Source organism: Dinoponera quadriceps, unplaced genomic scaffold (assembly GCF_001313825.1).
Source record: "Dinoponera quadriceps isolate SergipeBrazil2010 unplaced genomic scaffold, ASM131382v1 scaffold3579, whole genome shotgun sequence".
Taxonomy (NCBI): domain Eukaryota; kingdom Metazoa; phylum Arthropoda; class Insecta; order Hymenoptera; family Formicidae; genus Dinoponera; species Dinoponera quadriceps.
This window is the reverse complement of record NW_014557637.1, coordinates 1-16,991: the sequence shown is the minus strand read 5'-3', so window position 1 is coordinate 16,991 and position 16,991 is coordinate 1. Positions and strand designations below refer to the sequence as shown.

At 42.4% G+C, this 16,991-nt stretch overlaps 2 protein-coding genes across 3 annotated transcripts in view; one reads left to right on the top strand and one right to left on the bottom strand.

Annotated features, from left to right (window-relative positions):
* Positions 1–633, top strand: part of LOC106749305 (PHD finger protein rhinoceros) — a 14,664-nt gene extending 14,031 nt beyond the window's left edge. Inside the window, exon 11 of the mRNA XM_014628628.1 lies at positions 625–633. Coding sequence (XP_014484114.1) covers positions 625–633 — 9 coding nt within the window. The remainder of the gene's footprint in view (positions 1–624) is intronic.
* Positions 634–6,463: 5,830 nt separating this feature from the next.
* On the bottom strand, positions 6,464–9,903 carry LOC106749314 (neuropeptide-like protein 33). Of its 2 annotated transcripts, XM_014628638.1 has the most exons (3): positions 9,777–9,903; positions 8,159–8,289; positions 6,464–6,795 (listed from the first exon to the last, which is right to left on the bottom strand). In XM_014628638.1, exons 1-3 carry the CDS (start codon positions 9,813–9,815, stop codon positions 6,657–6,659), a joined length of 309 nt encoding a protein of 102 aa, XP_014484124.1. In that variant the 5' UTR covers positions 9,816–9,903; the 3' UTR covers positions 6,464–6,656. The 2 variants fall into 2 exon arrangements, with proteins under 2 accessions (XP_014484124.1, XP_014484123.1); XM_014628637.1 differs by lacking the exons at positions 8,159–8,289; positions 9,777–9,903 and adding an exon at positions 7,163–7,667.
* Positions 9,904–16,991: the final 7,088 nt, after the last annotated feature.

Here is a 16,991-nt window from a genome sequence, read left to right as displayed (position 1 = left end):
CGCCGCGGCAGCCAACGCCGCCGCCGCGGCGGCGGCCGCGGCCGCGGCGGAGGCCAGACCGGAGGAGCAGCAGCACGGAGCGCCGGAGAAACAATCTTCCAAAGAGAACAATATCCCACTGCTGCCTCAGTCCGCGAATCACAACTCGTCGGGGTGTCCGCCCGCACCGCTCCCGCAAGGATGCCAAGTTAGGTGATAATTAATGATAATTGTATAATACGGTAATTAGTGGTTCTCTCTTAGACGATTCGTACACACGTGTATACTACGTATATACATGTTACGGCGCGCACGTGTCTCTGTGTTGGCGACTCTCTCTCTCATCGTGCGTACCGTACACACGCAACAAATATACGTACGCGCCTGCACATTAACACGTACACACACGCGGCATATAAATTAACACACGTACACAATACACACGTACACACGCATACATGTACACGCAGCCACAGAACATTCGCACACACAAGTGTATATTGTTCAATGTTGAGACAGAGACTCACTAGAAATGTTGTAAGTGTGTAACATAAATTATTAACTATTGTAAATGATCTGAGGGTGAAGTGAAATGTCACAAAGTGCCCAAAATTTACATAAATACTGAAAACACGTGCATTTCAGGTGTGGTGAGGGAGCGTGGGATTGACGGCCCGCTAAGGTATCGCCTCGCCGCGCGCAGTTCCTCGCCGATCGAATCCGCCGCGAGTGGAGTAGTCACTCTTCTCCCCCTCCCCCTTTCTCTCTCTCTCTCTCTCTCTCTTTCTGTTGTTGGCTGTCTCCTTCGTATCGCCTGTTAGCTTTGTCAATCGGCGCGAACAAAGGGCCGAAAGCGCGCGTTACAATCGTTCGCGATTGTTCCTCTTCGTTATTAGACATACACCGGCCGAGCTTTGCAACAGCCTTGTGACGCCAAATATGTAAGTTACATAACTACCGCACCGAATTCTACAGACATGGAAGCATATCATCTTATCATGTGCGTCGTCCAATTTCCCCCTGTCTAAAAATCTTACAGAGATAAAGATCTTATCGCGCGAACACTTTCCATCGCTTTCATTCGTCCTTTAGAGTGGCGCTGAAATTTTTTACGTTGCCTTCACTTCATCGCAGAGCCGTCTCACGATCGAGACTCCGTGTTGAATTTTTACCTAAGAAGAATTTCCACGAAACGTTGTTCGACGTGCGCCACTCAAAGATTTTCTCTCTCTCTCTCTCTCTCTCTCTCGCTCTCTCCCTCTCTCTCTCTCCCTCTCTCTCTCTCCCTCTCTCTCTCTCTCCCTCTTTCTCTCTCTCTTTCTCACGCTTGTCGATGCGACTTCTCTCTCCCTCTTTCTCGCAAATTCCGGAAGAAAAAAATAAGAGAAGAGAAAAAGACGGTCGGTGCGGCACATCAAACTCCACCCGTTCGAACTCTCGTCCTGACCAGGGCGACGTCCGTATTCTCACCGGAAGCGCCGAGGATCGACACCTTAGCGGGGTACCGCGCGTCGGCGACGTAAGAAAAGAATACCTTGTACAAAAGGCATATTTCTCAAATCACCGCCTAGGTCGTGATTTTTAAACGCTAGCTATAACGAATTTTAATAAATCACAACACCCTGTAGAATATTATATTTCGATCGAACGATTATAATATCGATTACCGTGACGAGGAGGCGTATACCACCGGCCGGTTGTGAAACGCGAAATGAGAAAAGAGACACGCGTTTCCGTTTCTCTCTCTCTCTTCATCATCAACATCATCGACACTCTTCAGTTGTTTTTTCCTTTCCTATTCTTCTTTTTCCCTTTTTTTTTTGACTTTTATTTTCAGGACAGCTTATCGGGTCTCTGTGCAGCGCTTTTCGACTCACGAGCGTGTATATCATATATCCGTTCGCGTCGTTTACACGCGTTACGGAACGGAAAGGATCGAAAAAAAGACAACAGGGCGAACACCGACACGCGTCTCTTTCTCTCTCTCGTTTTCTTCGCGCTGAAACGAACAATCGGTTATACGTGTGTCATTGTCGTCGCGAGAAACGAGAGAAAAAGACTCGTCCGTTTCTCCGTTCTCCCTCCTTTTTTTCGTTTTCGCCCTACGGTGTGCAATTTGCGTGTGCTGCCGCGCGCAAAGTAGATTTCAGCGAACGCCGAGTTCGAGGATATTTTTTATTATATTTTTTTACACGTTAATATATACATATATATATTACGTTTTCGCGCCCATCGCGATTTGTTACATAGTCTTTTTATAGTACCAACGCGTCATTATTAGCGCCGCGATATTGCATATTTTATCCCTTTTCACGTTGTAGCTCTGTTGCGGGTTAACGCGTGTATTTATTTATACCGATCAATGTATAAGGACGCTATTTATTGACCACGGATTCTTTCCCGAAGAGGAAAAAGCGAAGAAAAAGAAAACAAAAAAAACAGCAAGAAGAAGAAGACCATTCGAGAGCGGTTTTTAAATGGTTACTTTCCTCCTCTCCGTTTATTATTAACGCATTATCATTATTATTACACTACCACCCAGCCACACACACACGCACACACACAAACGACATGTACCTACACACACGTACACACACGCTACTATTTGCTATTATTATGTATTTCGTTTTTGTACTAAGAAGTCGTATCGTTTTAATCTCGCCACGTAAGTAACGAGAGTTATGCGCATAAAATACTCATGGTTGATGAAGCGGCGTGTGCCATTTTTCTGTACCGGTATTCAAGTGCGATGTGAATTGCGTGCGTTAAAGAGGGGATTAAAGGAAGGAAGGAAAGAATGAGAAAATGCGAAGGAGGAGAGCGAGGTTTCCTTTCCGACATGTGTCACGCGCACACATTCGACGAGTCCGCGAGACCGACGCGGGCAACGCACCCCCATCATCGTCGTTCGTCGTCATCATCGTCACCCCCCTCATCACCCCGCGAGAGAGAAGAGGCTCCTGCAAGGATCGCACTGCGCCCCGTCTCCGTACCACCGTACTTCTTCTGCTTCTTCTTATCGCCACCATTTAGTACCAGCAACTTCGAATAGCTTCATTCCACACGAGTACATTGAAGCAAAGAGATAATGTAACACGGCGAATGTTGTGTTCGTGAATTAACGACGGAATTACGAACACGAGTTGGCGGCACATCAAACCTGCAACCGGTCAAATTCGGAGAATTGTAGCAACATATCGAGCCATCCTTCCGCACGCAAGGGTGCACGGAGGAAACTATTACTTGTACTGCGAGGAAAAGCGATTGTTTAGTTTACTTTTCTTCTTTTAGGTAATGATTGTCTTGAACAAAAAATATTTCCTCGATATAACGTTAATTTATATTCATCACAGATATTGGGAGAACTCATTGTCATTCGCTCAAAAGAAGAATTTCTTCTTAATTTTGTCGTTAATTGGAATAAATAGACCGAAGTTTCTTTAGTTTATTAATTTAATATTCTCGATTGAAGTGCTAAACTTATGTTAAGATAGGGAATAAATTCGAAATAAGCTCGATGTGCTTGCGATATAATTGGTTTTTCTCGCGGTGCAAGTAATATTTTTCTCTGTGTGCGTGCGAAAACGCAACATCGTCGTATAAAGCTCCGTTTCACCGGAGTCTAAAATATCCGTAGGAGTTCACTGATCATCGTAGTTCGTGTCGCAACTATTCACGCGCGAGCATCTCAAATACGTAAACGACTTGCCTGTGTGTGTCTTTCCGGAGACATATTTTAAACGTTTTCCTTTCTCGAGATCTTCACTCCTCCTGACACACTTAGACGGTATATTTGAAATTGCTGGTATCCAAGGAGGAAACCGTTGACACTATTGTAGTCGCAGTCGCGTGAGATCAAATGTGAGTGCGAGCGATAGTTGAATACGAAGCTGATGCCGTGCGATCGAATGCTCTGTATCTAAGAAGTCTAAGTGTGATGTCTCAGATATGTGAAAGTCGAAATTGTTGTACTTCGAGGCCCGCTTTAGGCGCTATTCGCACAGGATCGCACTTCGTCCGAGAAGTTGTTCCGAATTTTCGAGTTTTTCCTACGAATCGTCCAAAGCGGGCTCGAGTGACCGATTTACGCGAAATGTGCAATTGTTGCGATTGTTCCAAGCGAAGGTCTTTCGTCCCGGCCTGCGCGCACCGCTCGATTGTGGAACGGAAGATCACCCTGACGGCGCACCGAGAACTGAGCAATAAGAGAACGTTCTTCTTATTTTGGAGCGAAAGAGACAGCTAGTTTGTTTACAGTTGAAATTGAAAGCACGGCGTCATGTAAACCGGCGATCCGGGGCTAAAAGCTCGCGGATTACTGAAGGACTTTGCGAATTCTCGTTCCACAATCGTAACACGACGCGTGTCCGGAGAGCACGAAGAGAGTCTGTATATATTTGTATGTCGGTTAAGATTCAAGAATCTGTAATTGGTATGAAGCTTAAATAACGGCTGTGTTACCGTACGGATCTAATCTTCCAGGTGGTCTTGAGTTGCTTCTTTCAGGACGAGCACATTCAAAAGCCGAGAAACGATAATGAATGCAAGATTGCGCCGAAAGACTCGCGATACCTCTTTCGAGTGGGCATCAAGGATCATTTCCNGGGGGGGGGGGGAGGGGGGAACTCGTGGCGCTGTTCTGCTCGAACGATGAACTTTTCGAGGTTTTGCGCGAGAAAAGAAATAATACGACAAAACAGAGAGAACAAAATTACATGTTGCCGAAATGAAAAATTCGCGCGGTGTCAACTCTTTTTCTCTTTCTCTTTCTCTCTCTCTCTCTCTCTCTCGATCTGTCGCGTTCGAGTCGAAGTCACGTATTCCAGAATCGCCGAAAAAGTTTCGCCAATTTGAGAGATTAACGGATCGGGGTAATCACCATCGTCATCAGATTCGATTATCGATCGATTAAGCATCTTCCATGTATATTACACACGCATATACATCACACCTACACTCACACACATCCCCCACACAGACATGACATGCAAACGCGTTGGGTTGAAAGGTAAAGTAGTTTTTTGCCGCGATCTTGCGTGTCGTAAGAGGAAGAGGAGAGTTCAAATGTGACAGAAAGGAAGAAAAGAATATATGAGAGTGTGTTATGTGCGTGCGTGTATATGTGTGTGTGTGTGTTTGCGCGTATGCGAGAGTGAGCAAGTGAGAGAAAGAGAATATGAGAGAGCGCGAGAGAGTCTGGCGATACCGTTTCGTCCCACTTCTTTATTGTCATAACTCTTTAGTTTCTTGTTATGCAGCGCAGAAAAATCAAATCAAACAAAGTATTGTTTATAGCGCCGGCGGCCTGCGCGCCCGCCGGCGCTTTTGAAATTCTCATCGGCCGCGGAAGCGGTGGTTTCCCGGGGCCGAGTTTCTTCGCGGCTCCTCCGCTCGACGTGCGCGCGCGCGTGCGTCTGTCGCGCTTGATTCTTCTTCGATCGACGTGGGAATCGACGGTCGAGCCGACAGACGACGCCGATTCGTTTGGCACGTCACGCGAGCGAAAGAATTTTCGCAGATACTTCATACCTTACACACACGTACCACATTGTAAATTGTTTCAGTGATAAGCAAAGTTTTAAGAGCCTATATTGTACAGAATTAAAGAATAAATATTTGGTTAATTTTTAATCGTTTCTTACATGCATATATATATATTGAAATAACAATAGCGTCAATAAGAAATAATGATGAATCTAATATTATATATATATCTATATATGTACACATATATATCTACATATGATTACATATGTATATGTGTATATATATGAGTATGGATATATAAATATATAAATATATAAATATGAATATATATATATATATATATAAATATAAATATATATATATATAAAATATAGATAGTTTTATTATATTGCAAATGAGTAATATGATATTTAGTTACTGTATATAGTGTACAAGAAAGCTGATCTTGTAAGATATGGATAAGGTGTTTTAATGTGCACATAGTCGCGTAATTGTCCCATTAATCATATTATTACGATTAATAATAATTACAGTTTTTTACATATTGTGTACTCTTATTTAACCAACACACCCTTAATGCGCAAGATCCGTCATTACAACCGCCAACGAATTGAGTGCGATGTGCGTGTTCTTTGTGCGAAATTTTCATCATTCGCACCATTCGTGTCGTTATCCAATGTGCACCCGATTGTACAGTACCGTACATTAATAGAATCCTATTTCCTAGGCGTAGTGACATCGGAATATCGAATCAGGCGCGTCATTTCTAAATATTTGCGCGTGATGACTGCTGCTTCGAAGTATCCTTGTCGGTTCGCAGAATAATCAGCAGTCACGGTGTACGAATGTAAAAAGAATGATACGCCTAATTAAAAATTTCCGATATCACTACGCCTAAAGAATGGGCAAGCATTAATGCACGGCACTGTATGTGATGTATGCGCGAGAGAAATAACAGGGTCGGGGGAAAGAGAGAAAGAAAAAAAGAGAGAGAGGAGAATTCGTTGTATCTTTGTTTTACATTTTCTTTATTTATTCTTATGCAATGGAGACTCCAGTAAAACTTAGAAAACTAGCGAAGCTCTCGACGAAGGTTTCGCGTGTTTTTAGAGAACATTCGGACATTAGTAAGAGAAAGGCCAAGGACGGTGGTGGGAGATCACTCTTCGGTTAGAACGCGCTAAATCGCATCAACCCCAGTAGCCGCCGTAGCCTCCCCATCCTCTGCCGCCCCAGTATCCTCTGCCGCCATAGTATCTGCCGCCCCATCCGCCGTAGTATCCAGGATATCTACCGTATCCCCAGCCGCCGTAGTACGGTCGTCCGTATCTGGAAGTGCGTTCGTGAATCGTTCAAATTCGCATCGAGGCTTTCGGTAAAAAATATTTTATATTTGTCAAAATCGGTTCTTCTTAGAATTTTTCTGTTAAACTTTTAACATACCAATGTGTTAATTTAACATATCGTCTTTATGTTATCTCAGTATTTTGTGTTGAGTCGATATTGAACATGTGCGAGTGTCAAAATAATACATTTTACACTTCGATTAATGTATTAATTCTGCGCGAATGTTTGACATCATATTTACGTCACTTTACAACATGTTCGCTTTGTGTTAAGTTAATGCAAAAATTCGCGTGGGCCGTTTAGGACATGTGCAATGTGTTGAACTTGACGCGAAATTTTTTTACCGTACCGACACGAACCGCTCGATCGGAAAAGCGAGCGCGCGGAAAACACCATTCCGTCGGTGTAATCGAATTTTCCGTTGCCCAGGGACCGGGCGAAAATTCGGCTGCGGGAACAGAAAGCTTCCCGTAGGAGGTTCCCAGTCGTTTTCAGTCGTCCCAGCCGAGTTCTAACGCAGCCGAGTGCTCGCACGAAGTGTTCCCCGTCGCGGTAACAGAGATATCGCACTTTTCGCCGCCGAGTTTTCGTTTCTCGCCACCGGATTTTCACTTTCCCATTTTGCCGCAGGGACCGAGTTTTTTTTTTTCTTTCCGCGTTACACATCGGCGATCAAACATTTCGCGCACGCGGGGCGCTCGTCGCGCGCATCGTGTGTACAAATGCCCGATTTCACACCGATTGCACCGGAGCGAGGCGCGTCACCGGCAAAATTAGACGCTTCGCATACTGAAGAGCGGATTCGCTAAGTCGTCGCAAATTAACCGCGTCGGAAGTCGCGTTCTTTGTGCGCGCGACCAGTTAGAACGCTCTTGACGAAATTAAGACGCATGCTAACGTCCGTGATTCACGGTGCACGGTTCAAGAGAGCCGGTAAAGCGGCTGTGTGAATGCGAATGAAGATGCTGCCGTCCGGCGGAGAGGAAGCCGGGAAGAGCGATATTTTTCAAACAACGTCCCGCCGTCAATTTCGTAAACGAGTCGTGTGACGGTGCGCGCCCGCGAACTTCGCATACAAAGCGCAAGCGCGAAGTACGTCCGCGCGCTTCTTGAATAATCCCCGATTACGGCGGAATACGTGATACGTTATTTAAATATTTTGCCGCTATGAGTGGCCGCGACTTCGGCGGGGAGAGCCCTGGCTCTCTGAATGATTAAAGATCTCGAAGATCAGAATGTGTTATTACGGGGAGTTCCTGTCGCACGCGCCCACGTTCGGATCCTCCGATCCTCTTCCTTATTTTGCGACGCGGACGTCGCGTGTACGTGAATAAAAGGAACTCACCCCCAGTAGGCAGAGGCGTCCGCTTCCAGGTCACTGTTGGCGGTCGGCGTTTCGACCTCACTCTGTATCGGTTCCTTGGTCTCCAGAGCGGAGGCGGACGCGAAGAAGGCGAACGCAGAGAGAAGGAGTACCTGGAATCAGTCGAGAGAGACGCGTTTCTTAGTTACGATGAGTCGCGATTACCTCGATTCAACTAGGGAAATCGCGAGCCCGACCGTCGCTCGAACGTCCGCGAAGACCCCACCGGTGCGAACTCGGAGATGTCCTCGGACGGTGCGAAGCTCCGAAAGATGTCTCGGACTCGTATTAACAGTCGTTGCTTGAAACTTGTCTCAAGTGAGATGCTCGGATTTGAATTCGGAGTTAGATGTGAGCCTCTCAGGTGAATAACGTTTACAGATAGAAGAAATCTATCGTACGATGCAGTTGTAAAACTCAGATCTAAGCCCGGAGGATATCTTGTATTTTTTAGATATCTCGGAGACGCCTTTCAGAAATTTCTGCTGCGTCTAGGTCGAATCGCGGAGAACGCGCGGCTCGGTTTCTACGATGTTCGCTACCGACGTCGCATAGGCGATTATTTTTCCGTTCTCTTCACATAAACGAATCAGGACTGACTTTAACCAAACTCTGATTAAGCTGATGATCGATGAATGATAACCCCATAAAGCACAGATTTCTAAGAGACGTATTGAAGACGTCCAGAGGACGTGTTACATCCTAAGGACATTCCCAAAACGTCTCTCGGACAAAGTGTGCTGTGTGAAACAAGAATCGTCAATCATCAATCTTCAGTTCCGTAACTTATCGTTCAACAATAATTGGCAGATCAGTAAACATCGATTAACAAGAACATTATAACAATGTTATAATTCCCCATTCAACGAGGTATAACTGTTATATATTGCATTTGCATTGTTGAATGAGAAATTACGATATTAATATAATGTTACACCGAAAAAGAAGTCTGGATATGTTAACGAAAAAGGGGAGAACCGGATGCATTTTGATTGAAGGAAATCGAATTTCCGGCTGTAAGAACCATATTTGGGTTATAATAGTCAGAAATCCTGTTTCCTCCAACGCAGTATCTGGCTGCTCCCTTTTCGATTAATGCAACCAGATATTTTTCCTCGTACTGTTAGTTGGTGTTTACCAGGACTTGTCAGCGATTTTAAAATGTCAATTCGATTAACCTTCAGAGTTTCGTGCAAGTCACCTCAAAGGCGGTGGATTCACACAATCGGCTCTTATATTCTAGATCGTCTCGAGTTCACCTTCGGATGCTCCGTAGGCGAGGAAATCCAACCCGTGCAGCGTGAAGCGATCTTCGCCGTAAGATCCGACTACGAATACCCGCCCAGGTCTGTTTTACACAATTACATGAAAAAGTACGGTGTATAGTCCGCGAGGAAAATTGCGCGGCGGCGAACGCGTTAATCTACCGTCGCGGCGAGAGTACCGACTCTCTACAGTAGTTCTGTCCGCTCGATTCGTCGGAGGGAGACAATTCCGCGGTCACCGATGATCGCGCTAATTGAACTTGTCCCCGGACGGCTTCGGGAGATTTCGCGTGTCGTCGTCGCGACGAGAGGAGGCGCGTGTGTATCTCACTTACGAAATGCAATGGGCGCAACATGTTGAAGACTGATTCCATTTCCGAGAGCGGCGGGCCTTATATATGCGCCTGGCCCGGCGCGTTTTCGAGACGCGGGCACGCACGGCACCCACACACTCGCGCGCACACGTGTCCGACTACCTGTTCCGCGCCCGCCAGGTACATGCAATCCTGCAGGCGCGCGCGCGTGCACGACAGCGCGATAAAAAGTGCATCATGAGCGGCACGGAGGCGTATACGAGCAACGGCACGTAGAGCTGCACAAAAAGCCGCAAATGAGGAAACGTGTTTTCGTTTTTTCGGGGGGAACCTGAGGAGGATTCTACGTGCGCGCGATACCGTCGCGACGCGGGAGCACCGAGGACGTGATCCCTCCGAAATTCGCGGTAAACACGGCTGACCTCGCGCTCTCGTCACGCCGATATCTCGACGATCTCGTCATCGAGGGATCCCGTCGTCAGCCAGCTTCATCCTCCTTCGTGGAAAGAAAAGGAAAATTCGCTTCCCCGAGATGGCTCGAAATCTCGCGATCTCGAATTGCGGGCTCGCGAAGAGCCGATCGGAGTCGACTCGCGAGGTATCGCCGTTCGAGATATCGATCCTCGGGATAGCTGGAGGGATCTAGGAAACTTCATATTTGCCCATTGTGACAATTTGCCAATGAGATGAAATATGATGTTGTGAAGAAGTGGATTTTCACTCGTTGAGAAGCAATGGCGAATCGAGCGAATGAGTAGTCCGAATTAGTAGCTAGTTACTTGAAACTTGCCCCACGTGAGATACATCTGAATTAAGATTTAAGTTTGCTATCTGTTTCAGTCGTATATATATGACATTATAGTTATAAGCGCGATTCAGCTGAAAGACGCAGTGTGCGAGTACTTTACTCCGGGCAAATTTCAAGTGGGATGTCGAGACTTATTCAAAGCTAGATTCCGGTTTTTCGGATGATATTCTCAGGATGATATATGTGGCATTACGTCTGCATTCAGCTGAAGAAATTTTTGAAACGATTCACCTGAAAGCAATTTTTGTCTAACTCTGAATTAAAATCTGAGACCCGTGTTAATAATCGTTATTTGAGACTTGTCTCACGGGAGATATTTAGATCTGAATTTAGAGTTAAATGTGTTTTTTATTGAATGATGTGAGTTTTTTATTTGAATCGTGTAAAATATTATGCGACCTTATTTTTGTAAGCGCGATTCAGCTGGGAACTTACATCTAACTGCAAATTTACATCTATGTACGTCATCCGAGGCAAGCTTTAAGACTAATGGTTATGTAAAGACTAATGACTATATAAATCAAGATGAATGACTATCAATACGGACCTGAATATTTCACACTTGAGACGAGTTTAATAAAACAACAGAGTAATTAATACAAGTCAAAAAGTTGAGAAATAAGCGGCTTGACGGCCGGCACAAGGAAAAAACGTATGCCTCGCATGCATCTGGTATTCATCTAATCGTGCCTAACGCAATTCTTCTCGGTTCTTTCCGCTGCGAAAGGGATTCCAAGAAGATGAGCTTTTGTCCTGCTTTCTCGAGCGATCAATTAGGGACGATGATGAGCGTGGCGGGATGAAAATCATAGTTCCCCGAATTCTGCGGCGTTTTTACGGGCAAAAAATATCCCGGGATGGGAACGACCGTTTGTGGCCGTCGAGCCAGTGAATTGAAAGTTGAGATCGCTGAGACGGTGAACGATTTATCATCGTCGTCGTCATTCTGCAACGTCGCGTATCACACTCGGTTATATTTTGCTTGGTATTTTGCAATGTGCCATTTTTTATTACATAAATATCGCAGAGGTGTATTTTTATAAAAAACTATTGAATATTTATGAAATTGTTTGGAGCACACACTCAAGAAGTTACCGGTATGGTCAGTTGATTTGCAAATAAATGGATGTGGAATTATTGCATAAAGCACGTCACCTTACGTGTGTAACTTGTGGAAAATGTCAACAGAAGTGACAACAATAATAATAACACAATTCGCGGGGAGTTTTACGCAACTCGGTTGTTCTTTAGTATCAACGATCGGGGCCCGACTCGACGTGAAATCCAAGTTCGTTAACGTCAAAGATCGATGGGGTCGAAGGAGCCTCGCCAACGCGAATACGCATCTTTCGGCTTCCGTTATGCAAATGATTTTGTCGCAAGGTCTCTCATATTGTTCATTTAACAATGCCCCTGACCTAATATCCGCCGCCGCTTTGCCAGTGTCTCATTTGAGTGAAAGTTGAGTTTTGTTTGTCATGTTCGTTTAAAGGAGGACTTGCGAAAAAAAAAAAACCCGGCCGATAAATTAAAAGCTGCATCCGCGCTGCGAGGCTAACATTATGCAATTTTTATTAAGCTATAAACATTTACATGTGCTATTATAAGCAGTGATGCGTTTGGAACGTGTTTAAGTTTAAATCGAAAATTCGGTCGAGGCGATCCGCGAATGAATCGACGGATTTTTATATTATTACAACAGTCACATCTTCTTAGAGGCGACATGGTATGCGGAATTGTCGGAACGCCTACAAAGAGCGATTATGTAAGAAAACTGAGAGACAGACTTGTCACGAGTAGGAGTTGTACATAATATGCATAGTAAACACATTTCGGGAACATCCTGCTCTGAAATTTATATCGTGTCGCAAAGTATTTGACTCGAATGTTTTAAACTAGAGAATGATCAAGGCTTTTCGCGGCTCTGCGGGGAGATGAAATAAATAGATTTTATTTATTCGCATATATTTGACGCCCAACAATTTTTTTACATTTGCTAAAGGTCGAGCGATAATAAAGCGCGTTCGTCCTCGATACGTCCTTTTTTTTAACGTCTATTCCCTTTTTAGGAGAGAAGGAGGAGGAATTTATTTCAATATACTCTCTAAAATTTGTATCAGGTAGAGCATCGGTTCTTTCTCTAGATAAAACAATAAATCACAATAAAATACAAAGAAAAAGGTTTCTTTGGATTTAATATACGCGTTCGTTTAATATAAACAACATAACTTATTTTGACAACGAGATCGAAGCAATTCCTGTTTCCCTGCAAAATACAATTTTACGAAGAGCATTATGAATGAAGACCAGCCATTGTTTACGTTCCGCTTAATTAGCGAACGCGTGCTGCGCCTTTCCGTCATCGATAGAATGCAAATCAGATAACGTCCTGGGACAGCGAGAGCACTCTTGGCCATCAATCCATTAGTCCATTAACTCGTGCGCAAGGTGATTCCCCGAACCGATCATTAATTAGCTCTGCAATTAACATTGGTTGCGAGGCCACATTTTTTCCCATCATGCGAAAATTAGTGTTTACTTAAGCAGAAGGAGCGGATGGGAACTTGCGTCGGATCGAATTCGCGAGAAAGAAAGCGATACGTTATATATTGACATAACATTTCAGATATTCCCTGCCGATCTCTTTCGCAAGAATCCGAATTCTTCCGTTGGGGAGTGCTTAAAATAGTTAGTCCGTGGAATGCTGAATTTTTAGGCGATATTAAATATTTCACATAAGTTTATTATTTATTGAAAAGAACTTTCTTATAAAAATCTTACCCAACTATCTCAGTAATAAATGTTAATTTTGATAGCGCGAAATTAAAACAAATTTGTTGGCTAACCATTGCCCAACGTTGATGAAATATTGAGCAATGGTTAACCAACCAATTCGTGCTGTTCAAGAATATATATATAATGAAGATATAATATTTTTATTTTTCTTACTAATGCTTTATTTATACGTTGTGCTAACAGAGGTGCACACTTAATAGAAAATGGCATATAAAAAAAAAATATATATATATATATATGTACATATATCGCGAACGTTATAAATTATATATTAATTGTCTATGGCTATATCTTCCAGACAAAACAGTCAAAAATTCTAAAACTTTTGTAAAATTTTTGTAAATTTTTGTAACGTCTCTATGTTAGTCCTTAGTGTCGTTAGTCCTTAATAGTTCTTAACAAGTAATTTTTTATTAAAATCTTAAATACAGTTTAGGGAAAATTAAAAATAGAAATTAAAAATAGGACATTAACCGAGAGGAACATTTATGAAAAGTCACCTTCAGCTGCGAATATATCAGTTTTCGAAGACAGTCAATCGTCCCCAGACAACGCAATGTTTAAAGTCGAGACATAAAACGTCTTAAAGACGTCATAAACGTTGTATTATCTGAATCCCCTAATTTTTATAGACGTGTAGAGTAGTATTTCCATTAATATATGCGGCTAAAATTCGAAAGGATTCCTAAAAAAAATTTGACCAACTGCCTTAATTGCACCATTTGAGCAACTTTGGTCTTTTTTTCGGTCCCCTCGAAAGTCGCAGTCTCATCGCGCGGTCGAGATCGTGAATAGCCATATATCGAGTGGTCGTTCGAAGACGCGCTTCGCAGAGGTCGATCTCGTCTTTTTTTCATTTCCCTCATGATGCTGTCACGATTTCATACATATAGCTGTGGCCTGCTTCTCGCTCGTCGAGCTGGAACATTTACCTTGCAAGAACCGTCGGCGTACACGGGGGTATCCCCGCAGCGCGCCGTCGGCCGAACGGGTGCTCGCTCGCTCGGCTGTAAAGTTGGATTTTTGAGGACGAGTAACCGGCCTGCCTTGAACACGGACTCGTCGTCGTCGTCGAGCATCCACGCGATCGGCCGATTCGCGAAAAAATGGAGAGGACTGCACGGAGCGGTGACGTGGCGCAAAAAGACATACATCTCCTCGGCTCCCAGTGAATCGTTGACCGCGGCCAACTCCTCCAGTCAAGGTCGAGTATTTTTCTTTGCTTCTCTCGAGGGACCTCGCGGGGACCATAGTGACTATGCACCCGACGCATCGGTCGACTTCGTCTTTGTTGTCGCTCGCGCGAATGTCGTGTTCCTCGCGAAGTTTCGAGGGGTTTTCAGATAAATAAGAGGAGGGAGCAGTGCGTCTGCGGAGGGCGCTTGTGCGACAGAGCTCCGCTATTTAATCGGATGCGCTGGACGCATCGTCGATGCTGCTGGCTGGCTGCGCTTACACTCGACGCTGAAAGTTGGTCCTACAAGAAATTATTATGGTTCAAGGCGATCCGACCAATATTTAAGAAGTTATTGGACCTCAAATGTCTGCCTCTGGTAACTTTCGATGTCGATTTTATAAACAATTATAAATATTTGATATTTTTCACCTATCAGGAACTCTGGAACTCGTCGAAAAGAATCAAATGGGCTATTCAGAAATATACGATCTTGATTTTAGGTGTGAATTTAGCACCCAGTTTTTTAATGGTTTTTTTTTGTGTTAATCGCCAAAACTCTTTTTATGAATATAAGAGTACTTCTATACTCTTCGAAAGAAAGCTGGAACTCTAATCAGAACTATTGATAATTAATGTTGGGTTGCTAATTTCATACGTCCAAATATATCTCGTTCTTTCACACGTAGGACAGATTAATTAGGCTCGCTGGGGTGTTTTCTTCAAAAATAATTCGTTTATTTATCAATACTCCATTACATTTGAGATGATAGGATACCAAAACAAGTCCTAAATTGGTCAACGCATGGAAAGAGGAGAAGAGGAAGACCACGAAGAAGCTGGAGAAAGGGCATAAATAGAGAAATTTAAATACAAGATTTACCAGATAATCTATGGAAAGCAGAGACCAATGGCGGTTAGGGGTCGGAAAGCATGTAGAACGTTATAAACCGAAGGATATATATGTGTTTTATGGATATATATTTCCAGTTAAACATTACAGTTATTACATAAATATTACATTACATTAGATTATTACATAACAATAGTCGTTGCTTAAAAAAAATTAAATAATAAATTGTTCACTGATTCATGGTACTTTTGTAGTTTAAAAGGTTGCAAAACAGTCATAGTTAACTTAACTTTCATTATTGTTAATTTAACTTAACTTTCTAGTTCAAATTCTCATAAGAGTACGACAAACTTGCTGCTTATTAAGCAATATATATTTCTACTCTTCAGATATGAATGATGCAACTGCTTCTTTCAGTGATGTTGCTCATAAAAGATTTGATCAGAAATGATTTGATTGTGTTAAAACTAGGACATTCATTGGTTTTCTAGAAATAAAACATAATTATAATATAATAATATTGTATATAATAATATTGTGTGTATTAAAAAACGTTGTGTATATATATATATATAATCACAATATCACAACGTTTTTATATATATATATATATATATGTATATGGTATATTCCATAATCAGATCTTTTTTTAGTGATTTATTATCCATAGCATCCCTAATGTTATCCTTGACATCAACCAGATTTTCTTTGTCAACACAATTATCATCAGCAGAAAAATGTGGGATGTTTTTTGATTCGGAAGATGGCGTAGAAACTTTCGAAGGAGCAGAATTTTCTATAACCAGATTTTCTTTTAGTGATTCATCCTTCATAGCATTCTTAATATATATATATATATATATATACATATAGATTTATATTATTACAAATATATACATATCTATATACATCATTATATATTTCTATTACATACCTCAAAGCCATATTTCATGAGTTTGTCACCCATTACGGTAATTTCTCAGCATCTTATTTTCTTCTTTAAGATAATAATTTTCATTGCTCAATTTTATTACCATATTATTAACATTGATCCAGTTAATAGATTCTGTGAATTTTCTGGCATAAAGTTCACGCATGTCGCTTAAATCATTTTGTAACGCAACAATAGTATAATGTTGATTTGTTACAGTCTCCTTTAATATTGCATTTTCTTCCAAAACTTCTGCCAATTGTGTATGTTTCTCATTTGTTTCCAACGGCAACATCACAGGCTTAGAATCCTACAAAAAAGAATATATATTTACTTTTTATTTTTAAATAAAAGTAAAGATAATAAGTATAAACATTAAAATAAATAATCAAGATGAAGTAAAATTCCAATATACATACAACTGGCAGTTTTTCATCTTCAGTGCAAAAATGTGAAGATACGAAGTATACTGGTTCATCAATAGTATCCTTAATCTGATCATCCAAATCAACCAGATCTTCTTTGCCAACACAATCATCAGCAGAAAAATGTGGGATGTTTCTTGACTTGGAAGGTGGCGTAGAAACACTCGTAGAAGCAGAGTTTTCCATAACCAGATCTTTTTTTAGTGATTTATCATCCATAGCATCCCTAATGTTATCCTTGACATCAAC

Excerpts from the sequence above, each read along its gene's own strand:
- LOC106749314 (XM_014628637.1), bottom strand. The coding sequence starts at position 7,479 with ATGTGTAACGCGGAAAGAAAAAAAAAAACTCGGTCCCTGCGGCAAAAT. Across the intron at positions 6,796-7,162 it reads CGATCGAGCGGTTCGTGTCG|ATACGGACGACCGTACTACG; the intron begins GTACGGTAAAAA and ends ACGCACTTCCAG.